Below are 12,130 nucleotides of genomic sequence, written 5' to 3' on the forward strand. Positions count from 1 at the left end.
ATTGACAAAATGCGTTCCCCCTCCTCGTACTACTTAATCAAAAGGAGGTTTTGGCTGGCTGGCACAGCATTGTCATTTATTGAAAAGGAAAAGGTCAGACAGATGCATCAACATTGCTCACATCTGCTCTGCTCTGCTCTGTTCTGCAATCAGTGTCAACCGTGCCACCATGTGTCCTATGGGGCACAAGCCGGGAATATTGATATAGTATTATATTTAATAATATTATTATATTATATATATTATAATATTGATGTGTTAGAGATGGAGTGTCTTGTTCCTGTAAGACTCAAAATATCTCACAGTACAATGAAGCATACATTAATGCCATTATTCTTACTTTATTCTAAAAATAAATTGAACAGGATAACTGGACTGTAAAACTGTTTTAGCTATGACAATACAGAAATGCATTGTGAAATCAGATAGCCTCATATTGATGTACAGTTATAATGCAAACATGATTGATAAACTAAATCCACTTATTTTATAGCCATGCTAAGCAATCAAGGTGGGGGAAAAAGAATAAAAAACACACACAGTTCCTGTTCTCATATTTTATATATATATATATATATATATATATATATATATATGTATGTATGTATGTATGTATGTATGTATGTATGTATGTATGTATGTATGTATGTATGTATGTATGTATGTATGTATGTGTGTATGTGTGTGTGTGTGTGTATGTGTGTGTGTGTTTTTTCTTCTTTTCCCCCACCTTGTATACACACACACACACACACACACACACACACACACACACACACACACATACATACATACTACATACATACATACATACATACATACATACATACATACATACATACATACATACATACATACATATATATATATAAAATATGAGAACAGGAACTCAAATTGAGGGGGAATGTTCACATAAAATGTTCACAATTAAGTTGATTTATCTTATGCACAAAACTATCCCCTTTCAATAATTCTAGAAACTTGCTCCAATTATTTCTGGCCAATGGTCATAAGGCAATCCATTACAGTTTCTCTTTTAATGGGATTTTTTTTCTTCTTCAGTCTGACAGGTCATGATATTGATTGTGTCCAAGTGATAGACCCCATGAGACCCCTCTCCTTGTCGTATGAATCATCCTGAAATCTCCAGAAAGGTTCATCCAAACATAACCTAATTTCATCCACTATAAATATACCAGAAGCCACCATTAATACAGTAGAGTCATAATAACATTGCAATAACAACAGCTTTCCAAGGAAATAGGTCTGAAAAAACACCTGTTGATTGCTATTGCTGGATTTCATTGCAGACCATTATAATTGCAAAAATATCAATGCCATTATACAATATACATGCACAATATTTAGCAACTTTTAAAATATACAAATCATATTTAGAATGTAGAGAATGGAAGCAGCATCATGTCATGCGATCACTGACATCATCTGATATCAACACGTCTTCTTACCTTTCATTTGTGTCAACTGGGAGTGAAATTATGTCTGTCTTTTGGATGCCCACTTTTCATGAAAGATGTCCTTTCCCTTCTATTTCTCTTCCCTCCCTTTTTTCTTGCCTCTACATGTGGCGTAGAGGAAATGCCAGCTGTCACAGGTGGGCAGAGTTACTATTAATTAAATGGCTCTGGCTTTTCACAGAGGGACTAAACAAATCAAAGAAGGACAGTTGACAGGCAGCAACCGTGGCAGCAATTCAGTCAGCACAGCAACATGTGGTTATAAAAAGTATCTCTCAGCTCAGTCGCTGTCCTCCCTCCTTGTGGCTGGAGTTAGAGGCTTTCGCTAACGGAGAGAGAGAGAGACTCAGAGAGAGAGAGAGAGAGAGAGAGAGAGAGAGAGAGAAAGAGAGACAGACAGTCCTTTGCAACAGATTAGCATCCCTTTCCCCTAGTACCTCTCCTCTTTGCATTTATAGCATCAGCACCACCACTCTCCTTCCCTGCAATCGATGATGGGAGACCCCATTTATGGATCCTTTTTGAAAGCTGGGGGATCAGACTAAATAGATGAAATGCAGCACCAGGCATGGAGGAGTAGTGGGGGTGGGGGGGGGGACATAAAGCATGTCTCTCTTGCCTCCACCCAGGGCAGGCATTAACCTTCCCACTCACCATCGCCGACAAGTCTCTGTCTCTGGTTTATTGGAAAGCCTATAATGTTTTTATTTTAATGTGGGTAGTGGGAGTTTAGCTGTCTGCATTGTGGCCACTGTTAGTCTGATCCACCTATTATTTTTTTCCACTGAGGAGGTAACCATGACAATCGATATAGAGTTCTACTGGCATCTTAAAAGACATTTTAGGTTGGCATGAGGGAGGGGGTTGTGTGGGTGGAGGGTATTGGCTGAAGCTGCATCCGCTCCTCAATTAAATTAGCATAATGCTGGCCATAACCCCCCTCTCTCTCTTTCCTCTCTTAATCTGTGTGTGTGTGTGTGTGTGTGTGTGTGTGTGTGTGTGTGTGTGTGTGTGTGTGTGTGTGTGAGAGAGAGAGAGAGAGAGAGAGAGAGAGAGAGAGAGAGAGTGATGTGGACTGTCAGGTCTCTACCTGGCTGGGTCACTTTCATTAGGACCGATCAGGACATCCATAATCTCTTCTCCTACTCAATTTGTCTGGGTCCAGATGACGAATCAACAAGAATAAACCATATCAAATTCGATAGAAATGGCATATAATTTATAGCTGTAATACGTTAACGATTAACAAACAATAGTTTAAACTGACAAGTAAAAAATAGCCAAACCTGCTTATCTGATAAAGATTGTATTATTCCAATATAGTCTGTGGTATTGCTAATTTTAAACCACCTCCTACACAAACACATTTGGGGGTAAAACAAAGTTGATCAGAATTCCACTTCCGAGTTTCCATCGGAATGAGTGCAGCTGAGCTAGCTACAGCCGGTGCGCATCAGCGGTAGCTTCTTTGGCTTGGCAGGCAGCATCTCTTTCGACGCCCAGCTTGATTGCATTGTTTGTGTATCTAAAACTTCTTAAACTTGGTCTAAAATAATATACAGTAAAGGTTAATAATGGCTACTGACTCCTGGGCCCTTGCTGTCGATAAACAGGAATCTACGACTGACTCAGTAAGTTTAAATGTATAGGCTAGCAAGTTTAGCTAGCTTGGTACAATTAGCCAGACAGCTATATTCGCAGCTATGCTTTACGAAAAGTATCTAACTTTATGCTGCTAGTTTGCGAGCCCAGCCAACTGCAACTGAGGCAATTTGTGGCCGAGTTAATACTTTAGCATACCATGTGCTGGTGGTGTTCCACTTACTGACACACCTTTTGAAAGCACTGCCATTGACTGTAGCTGTGTTTGTCGTGGCTTTGTTTGTTGGTCGAATTTGACACTTGCTTGCCAAGATTTTATGAGGGAAAACTTTCATTCTGAGATTAGATATTTGCGTACTAATAAAACATTTTGGTTTCTCTTACCAGTTCGGCTCCTTGGTGATAAGATCTCCACCTCGAGGTGATGCTCCACCTAATAAGGCAAAAAAGGGTAAAATCACCGATGTCAATCAAACATTTGCTCTTGATATTCTTCCATGTATTGTCCATTACATTTTTGTGATACAATCATGTGATGAGTTTTTGTTTTTCTGCCAGGTACCACAAAGCAAGTGGAGGATGGCACCAATGTAGAAGGGGAGGAAAAAGGTGTGAATTCTTAGGGTTTATTCTCATCTCCCTGTCATGTCTCCATTCAATTAGTGTAGTCGGACAGGTCATTCACCTGTCACTCTTGTCTTTTAGAGGACAAAGCGGCCCAGTCATTGTTGAATAAGATGATCCACACCAGCCTTGTGAACACTACCAATCAAGTAGAGGTTCTTCAGAGGGATCCCAACTCTCCTCTTTACTCGGTCAAGACATTTGAAGAGCTGAGATTGTAAGTGATATCTGATTTCAAATTCACCAGTGCTTACACCTCACATGAAGCCTTGATTATACAGTGTATTTCAACCTGAGTTAGGATCCGTAACATTGCTTTTTTTTTTGTGGCATCATGTGTTTGGTCAGCCTTTTCATTACATGTTGTCCTTTTCATGGCTTCAATGCTTTTTTTATTGTACATCCATCTCAGGAAAGATAAGCTGCTAAAGGGAGTGTATGACATGGGCTTCAACAGACCCTCTAAGATCCAGGAGAATGCCCTGCCCATGATGCTGGCAGAGCCGTGAGTACCCATTATTCAATAATGGAGGAAATAGCCTAGATATTCTGGACATTTAAAAAAAACATTTTTAGTCATTTAGCAGACGCTCTTATCCAGAGCGACTTACAGTAGTGAATGCATACATTTCATACATTTTCATACATTTTTGTTTTTCCATACTGGACATTTGAAGGTGTTGTTGTGATGTGTGTTCTGAGGTTACACATTTAATTTCAACTTTCAGTCAGATGTAGTCAAACTAGTTATTAACCAGTGTTTATGTACACAGTAATATAGTTGTTTGCTTGATTTTTTTTTTTAGGTGAAATTAATGGAATCTACCTTTTAGTCCCCCATTAATCTCTCTTCAGCGTGTATTATCCCTCTGGTTCCAGACCTCAGAACCTGATTGCCCAATCACAGTCCGGCACAGGTAAAACAGCTGCCTTTGTGCTGGCCATGCTCAGCCATGTCGACCCAACTAACAAATGGGCACAGGTGAGTGGCATCTCCATCTTCAGCAATGCCATGGTCCATCAGCATTACTCAGGCTATGAGAGAGGTTAGACCTCAAGAGGTCAGGTAATCAGTAAGGTCAGAAAGAGTTTGCTCTTTAGGTGGATTTTTATGGGTTGTTTTATTAAGAGCACCTACAGATCAGGGTTACAGGAACATGTATTAGTTTAGAGAACATCTATCACAATGTGTTGCTTTTTTTGTTCGTTGGTTTTGTAGATAGAAGCCTCTTATTACTGAAACTTCTTATTTTGCCCCCTCAGTGTCTTTGCATTGCCCCAACGTACGAGCTAGCTTTGCAGACTGGTAAAGTCATTGAGCAGATGGGGAAATTCTATCCTGAGGTCAAATTGGCATATGCCATTCGTGGCAATAAATGTAAGTCTCAAAACATTCCTACTTTTTTATTTATTTTGAATACAACCTGTAAAGTTTGGGTGCCTAATTTCACTGGGGAAATGGTAGGCCTATGCTGTCACTGCCAGTGCTCTCACACAAATTTAATGTCGAAAGCATAACTGTCAATGAAGAAAATGCCACACGTGTATTATAGAGTTGATGTTCTGTAAATATAAGATGTTGATGAAAAGCATCATTGTAACAATATCATTAACTGTCCTGTTTGTCTCTGGGTGCTGAGCAGTGGACCGAGGGGCGAAGCTTCAGGAGCAGATTGTCATCGGGACACCTGGCACGGTCTTGGACTGGTGCTCTAAACTGAAGATCATCAACCCCAAGAAGATCAGCGTCTTTGTCCTGGATGAGGCTGATGTCATGATCGCCACACAGGGTCACCAGGACCAGAGCATCCGGATCCAAAGGTGAGATTTCCATATAGAAAGTTGTAAATGTACAGTACTCTCATCTAGCAGAACTTAAGTGATACGAGACAAGCTCGTCTTGCAGGCCAGTAATCATGAGCGCTGCCATTAACTTTGTTTACAGACACTTGTAAAAGGGCTCTTAACCTCTCTTGGGCAGGTGGGACGCTATTCACACTATTCAACAGCCTGTGAAAAATCAGAGCGCCAAATTCAAAACAACAAAATGTCATAATTCAAACTTCTCAAACATACGACTATTTTACACCATTTTAAAGGTACACTTCTCCTTAATGTAACCACATTGTCCGATTTCAAAAAGGCTTTACGGCGAAAGCATAAAGTTAGGTTATGTTAGGACAGGTACAACACAAGAAAAACCACACAGCCATTTTCCAAGCAGGCGAGGGGTCACAAGTACCAGAAATTCAGCTAAAATTAAGCACTAACCTTTGACGATCTTCATCAGATGACACTCCTAGGACTCAATGTTAGACAATACATGTATGTTTTGTTCGATAAAGTTCATATTTATATCCAAAAACAGCATTTTACATTGGCGCGTGATGTTCAGAAAATATTTTGCTTCCAATACTGCCGGTGAATCAACACAACAATTTACAAAAATACTCATCATAAACGTTGATAAAATATTAAACTGTTATTCAAAGAATTATAGATAACCATCTCCTTTATGCAACCGCTGTGACAGATTTCAAAAAAGCTTCACGGGGAAAGCACACTTTGCAATAATCTGAGTACGGCGCTCAGAAACATACACCAGGCAATACAGATACCTGCCATTTTTGGAGTCATCTAAAGTCATAAATAGCATTATAAATATTCACTTACCTTTGATCTTCATCAGAGGGCACTTCCAGGAATCCCAGGTCCACAATAAATGTTGTTTTGTTTGATAAAGTCCATAATTTATGTCCAAATACCTCCTTGTTTGCACGTTCAGTAAGCTACTTTTCACGACGAAAAGTTTAAAAAAAAGTTATATTTACGTTCGTTGAAACATGTCAAATGTTGTATAGCATCAATCTTTAGGGCCTTTTTAACATAAAACTACAATAATATTCCAACCGGACGATTCCAATGTCTTGAAAAACGTTTTGGAACACAGATACCTCATCACGTGAACACGCGCCACAAAACTCATGTCATTTTCTGAGTCACCAACTTCCCGGCCTTCTTGTTCGCTCTCTGTTCACTGCAAAAGCCTGAAACTAGGTTCTAAAGACTGTTGACATCTAGTGGAAGCCGTAGGAAGTGCAAAATGAACCCTAAGTCACTGTGTGTTAGATAGGCAATGACTTGAATAGACAAGAATCAGATTTCCCACTTCCTGGTTGGATTTTTCTCAGGTTTTTGCCTGCCATATGAGTTCTGTTATACTCACAGACATCATTCAATCGGTTTTAGAAACTTCAGAGTGTTTTCTATCCAAATCTACTAATAATATGCATATTCTAGTTCCTGGGCCCGAGTAGTAGGCCGTTTAATTTGGGTACGTTTTTCATCCGGCCGTGAAAATACTGCCCCCTACCCAAGAGCGGTTAATGACTGCTGATGATTTTCAGATGCTATTCTACTCAATAACAGCGTAACAGTCTAGTTCTTTAAGGACTTTTCTTTCCCCTGTTCAGAATGTTGCCAAAGGAATGTCAGATGCTGCTGTTCTCTGCCACCTTTGAGGACTCCGTGTGGAAGTTTGCTGAGAGGGTTGTGCCAGACCCCAACATCATCAAGCTGAAACGTGAAGAGGAGACTCTGGACACCATCAAGCAGTATTACGTGCTTTGCAGCGACAAGGAGGAAAAGTTCACAGCACTCTGTAATATCTACGGCGCCATCACCATCGCCCAAGCTATGATCTTCTGTCACGTGAGTGTCCTCAACTTATCCCAGGATTGAAGGAATTCTCTGAGGGATTGGGTTTGATACGGTACATAAACTAATGAAGTAAAGAAATAAAGTAGGCTTCTTTGCCTCTAGACCCGAAGGACAGCTGGCTGGCTGGCTGCAGAGCTGACTAAGGAGGGCCATGTGGTGGCGCTGCTGAGTGGGGAGATGACTGTGGAACAGAGAGCGGCCATCATCGAACGCTTCAGGGAGGGCAAGGAGAAAGTCCTGGTGACCACCAACGTATGCTCCAGAGGTATAAAGACTGTCATTGAAAGCTAGATTAATGGTACCATTTATCCAAAGTAGGAGGGTGAGGATGAGTGTTTAACTCATTTTTAATTATAAATGTTTTACATTGAATAGGCCTAAGGGCATGTTTTTTTCTCTTTCTATTGATAGGCATTGATGTTGAGCAAGTTTCTGTGGTGATAAATTTTGACCTGCCCATGGACAAATACGGAAACGCTGACAACGAGACATACCTTCACCGGATTGGTCGCACAGGACGCTTCGGCAAGAGGGGCCTTGCAGTCAATATGATTGACAGCAAACACAGCATGAACATTCTCAACCAAATCGAGGAACATTTCAGTACGTCACTCTGTTTCTAGAAGTCTTCACAAGGTTGTACATTTTGATCTATAAGACAATGTTCTAATAATTTCCTGTATTTATTTTTCCATAGATAAGAAGATCAACAAGCTTGACACTGATGATCTCGATGAAATCGAGAAAATCAGCAACTAGATACTGCTAACCTTGATCACTAATCATTTAATGCAACTATTTATGCAGTTTGGACTATTAACTCATTTGGGCTTTTGGACTTGTCACTTTAAGGATTTATTTGAATGTTTACATGAAATGACAGATGTTAGCCATGCCTTAAATGCAAAGCATTTTAGCATTTTCAGGACAATTGTTCATGCCAAAGAGAGGTCATGGCTAGAAGGATCCAGATTTTCAAATTAATGTCAAAGGTTTACATTTTTTGTATTTTAGCGAACCCTAACCCTTTTCCTAACCTTAACCTAATTATCCTAACCTGCTGCAAATGTTCTCCTAACCTGCTATGAAAAGTAAAATCTGACAAAAGCAGGATAACCTTCATTGATACTACTAGCATTACGGTTGGTGTTCAGTTGCTATATTATTTTTTTATTGAGTGGTTGTACTAAACTAATATTTTACCCTCTAGATCTTGAAGTCTCTCTGAGGCATGTATAGGTAGCCATTGGTTGTTAGCAATATACAATATATTGAATCAAACAATATATTGAATCAAACAAGACTTTGCAATAGTTAGAATGGGGGAAGTTTGCTGTGCTGATTGGTCTTAAAAAACATTTTCTTATAGAATAATACTAGTGGAAGGTAATGTGATTTGAAGTTGAGCAAATGGGAAGTAGTAACCAAACTGGAGAAATGTCCATTCCTTATTAATGAGAAGGCAACTCATGATCAGTCTAGACTAACAATCCTAAGTGATATAAAGAATTTCAGGATCACAACACTAAATACATTCTTGATGGTTTAGATGTGTGCTTCACAATAATCCAAAGATTCCATTGTATTAATACTGCGAGTATTGGAGCAGTTGCTCCCTCTTTTTATTTTATTTTTTCCCCAATAGGTTCTGCAAATCTATGGCGGGAGGTTGTTTCAGTGGAAACAAGTTTTGTTCAGTCACATTCAAGCTTATTCTGTCAACTGACAGAAGTTGGTCACTTTTACCAAGTAAAATAAGATTGTATGGAATATACCTAAGTTGTTAGGAATAAATAATAGATCTATTTCAAGAGGAAAAGCTTTATTGAGCAAAACACCATTGAATTGTTTTATTTTGTACCTCAGTGAATATGATTTATATTTGGACTGCTTGAACTAAACAAGAGTTTAGAGTGTTTACCTTGGCTATGAAAGCTAAAATAGCCTCTGCTGAATCTATTCTCTTATACTTTCTGCACTTTTTTTGGTTTTGTCATTTCTAAATGGTGGTTGTAATAAAGATTACTTACCTAAAGTATGTCTGTCTGGGCTTATTCTGTGGCACAGTGGCTGTGAGAAAAGGCTAGTTTTGTTTTACCTTAAATGCAAAACACACCTTCCTAAGCTCCTCTTTACAATGGAAACAAGCACTCTTTCCTCTAAACATATGGCTTCATTGTTAATATAATACATAGGCCTATTTGTCATAACTTTAATTTTGTTATACTGTGTCATCCATCTTGAGTTCAGGCAGAGTCCATATCCTCCTGAAAGATGCACAGTACTGATCTATTTAAGATGCCACATTGGGCCAAAGTCATGTTCAGGTCTGTGAATGTCCTTCGGAGGGGTCTATCCACACCACTCTTAACGTAGCCATCCACGATCTCAATGTAACCATGCTCATATCTGGCCCCATATCTGGCCTCTGCACTGGCAAGCACCGTCAGTAGGGTGTCTGTGGGTAGGAAGTGGTACTCAAACCGCCTACCACACGGAGCCCGGATGGCAAGGAGTAAGCTCAAAGGCCCAGGAGTGCCAGGGGAGAATACTGGTGGGCTTTCTGCCTCTGGGGTTGTGGCCATCACGCTGAGGTCCGGAGGGTTGTGAGTGGGGCAGACCTTGCAAAGCACCTCTGACACGTTGCCTATCTCCGGGTTGCTCCGGGATTCTGCTCGGGTCCTCACTGAGGACAGCTGATGCTCCCCGTGCCCTTGCCGAGCCTGGATAATGAGGCTGTCGGACAGACTGAGCTTGGATGTCTTCTCCTCCATGCCCCTCAAAGAGACACCCTCCTCTGATGGCTTCTTCTCAATAGAGGGGAGGGGCTTGTATTTGTTCCAAGGGAAGGGAAGAGAGGGTACCTCGGGAACAGTATGTAGGTAGTCTGGGTCTTGTTTCACGCTCAGCTGGCTGCTCTGCCTGAAGAGGGAGCGGGAGCGGAGGCAACGATCTGACCTGTCGTAGCCCATTGAAGGAGGCTTCGGGATCAGTGGTGTGTTGTGGAAGCTTTCAGCCACATCCATGTTTGGCGTGTGGCTCAGGTTGGGTCGATTACGCCCTTTCGAGGACTTTGGCCTGGTCAAATGCATTCTTCTCCACAGCAGTCAAATGTTTTAGATGTGACTCAACTCTAAAAGATGGGAGATAGTTAAGAGAGAACTGAAATATAAATATAATAGCTATTCTGTGACATTCTCTGTCATCATAGTCACAATGTGAATGGCATTCTTGCTGAGAGCCACTGGGTGTACAGGCTTTTGTTACATCCCTGCTGAAAGTTTTGTTACTGTCTGCTCATCAGGGTTGGCGCAAAAGTCTTCATGCCCAGTAGCTGTTAAGGAGGAGACTGGCCACCCTTTTTGAGAGCACTGGCCAGCTTGAAAGTTTACTAATCTTGACATGCCAATCACAGAAAATGTCTTCCATTTGATTTCCTTGTTGACCAGTTAACGTTACCAAATTAACGTTAGGTAACTAAGCTGTCCGATCCAAGTAGGTAACAAAGAGGGGACATACTTGCCACTAGAATTACAGATAGTGCACGATAAGAATACTAACAAACATATGCAGCATACCTTGCATTTCAGCTGATAGATCAGTCTCTTTTTTTGCTTGTCAACACTCGAGGGAAGTTTTCAAGCTTTTTCAGCCGGCAGCGTAACTCAAGTTACCGATACAGCGATAGTTACCTTGACAACGCTGCTTGCCTCACACATCAACAAAGCTGCCCCCTGGTGCAAATCAAGGAGCGTGCAGCATCAGTCGTATCTATTCCATTTCTAATCACACTGCTCCAGACTACGGTTGCAAGATTTCAGGAACTTTCAATCAATTCCCTGGTTTTTCGTAAATCCTGATTAGAGGATCCTGATTCCGGATTTCCTGTTTATTCCCTCCTGATTCAGGGAATCCTCCAACTGAGACTTTGGGAATACCAGAGAATTTATTGAAAGTTCCTGTAATTTTACTCCAGAGATGTTTTACATTATGCAAACTGTATTTGAAACATTGCACCAGATTTAACGCTAATATCCATATTCATTCTTAGGTTATATAACACCATGACACAATTATGAAGAAACATAAATCATTGCAGAAATAGAACAAAGACAAAGTCTAGACTTATCAGGTGTCAGTGTTTAATTTATCATTTCATTCATAGTCAACAGAAAAAAATGCAAAACTGTAAGATTAAGTGGTACATATTTTAAACGATAAACAAGGCAACAGTAAACATGTCATCCCCACGAATGATGCAGCCCCCCGGCCAATCAGTGTAACTTTGTAAATTACCGATTTCTAAAGCAAAACAAAACGTCCACCAGCCTATCAGAGCTCTTGCAGCATGAACTGACATGTTGTCCACCCAATCAAAGGATCAGAGAATTAATCTGGTACTGAAAGCATAAACTACAGCTAGCACTGCAGTGTGTACAATGGGGTGAGTAGTTAACTCAGAGAGAGAAAGACAATAGTTGGAACAGTTTTGAACACATTAAGAGGAAGCAAGAGAGAAATAGAGATTGTTCCTTTTCCCCACTTTCAGTTTCACTTACTTAGCAAATGCAGCTGGCTAGTTTAGCCTACTGAAACACCCTGCTCAAACAGAGTGATGCTATGTTAGCTAGCTGGCTATGACTTTCCAACCTAACACTGGAACTCCTCCAAGTAGTTTTTTCTTTTTTTCTCCAAGGTTTTTCCAA

At 40.4% G+C, this 12,130-nt stretch overlaps 2 protein-coding genes across 2 annotated transcripts; one reads left to right on the plus strand and one right to left on the minus strand.

Moving 5' to 3' along the window:
• The first annotated feature begins 2,851 nt into the window (after window positions 1–2,851).
• Window positions 2,852–9,459, plus strand: LOC106567140 (ATP-dependent RNA helicase DDX19A). The gene is made up of 12 exons (XM_014136098.3): window positions 2,852–3,109; window positions 3,468–3,531; window positions 3,639–3,689; window positions 3,786–3,921; window positions 4,117–4,209; window positions 4,584–4,686; window positions 4,968–5,082; window positions 5,348–5,525; window positions 7,178–7,415; window positions 7,527–7,689; window positions 7,836–8,027; window positions 8,122–9,459. The coding sequence occupies exons 1-12, from the start codon at window positions 3,053–3,055 to the stop codon at window positions 8,181–8,183; spliced, it is 1,452 nt and encodes a 483-aa protein (XP_013991573.1). The 5' UTR covers window positions 2,852–3,052; the 3' UTR covers window positions 8,184–9,459.
• Window positions 9,457–11,137, minus strand: ubxn10 (UBX domain protein 10). The gene is made up of 2 exons (XM_014136100.3): window positions 11,003–11,137; window positions 9,457–10,557 (listed from the first exon to the last, which is right to left on the minus strand). The coding sequence occupies exon 2, from the start codon at window positions 10,514–10,516 to the stop codon at window positions 9,671–9,673; it is 846 nt and encodes a 281-aa protein (XP_013991575.3). The 5' UTR covers window positions 10,517–10,557; window positions 11,003–11,137; the 3' UTR covers window positions 9,457–9,670.
• Window positions 11,138–12,130: the final 993 nt, after the last annotated feature.

Source organism: Salmo salar, chromosome 13 (assembly GCF_965601325.2).
Source record: "Salmo salar chromosome 13, fSalSal1, whole genome shotgun sequence".
Taxonomy (NCBI): Eukaryota; Metazoa; Chordata; class Actinopteri; order Salmoniformes; family Salmonidae; genus Salmo; species Salmo salar.

What these genes read in the sequence shown, in the direction of transcription:
- LOC106567140 (XM_014136098.3), top strand. Translation starts at nt 3,053, where the DNA reads ATGGCTACTGACTCCTGGGCCCTTGCTGTCGATAAACAGGAATCTACG. An exon ending in CCCATGATGCTGGCAGAGCC is followed by an intron (nt 4,210 to 4,583) that starts GTGAGTACCCAT and finishes CTCTGGTTCCAG; the next exon opens with ACCTCAGAACCTGATTGCCC. An exon ending in TGCCATTCGTGGCAATAAAT is followed by an intron (nt 5,083 to 5,347) that starts GTAAGTCTCAAA and finishes GGTGCTGAGCAG; the next exon opens with TGGACCGAGGGGCGAAGCTT.
- ubxn10 (XM_014136100.3), bottom strand. Translation starts at nt 10,516, where the DNA reads ATGCATTTGACCAGGCCAAAGTCCTCGAAAGGGCGTAATCGACCCAAC.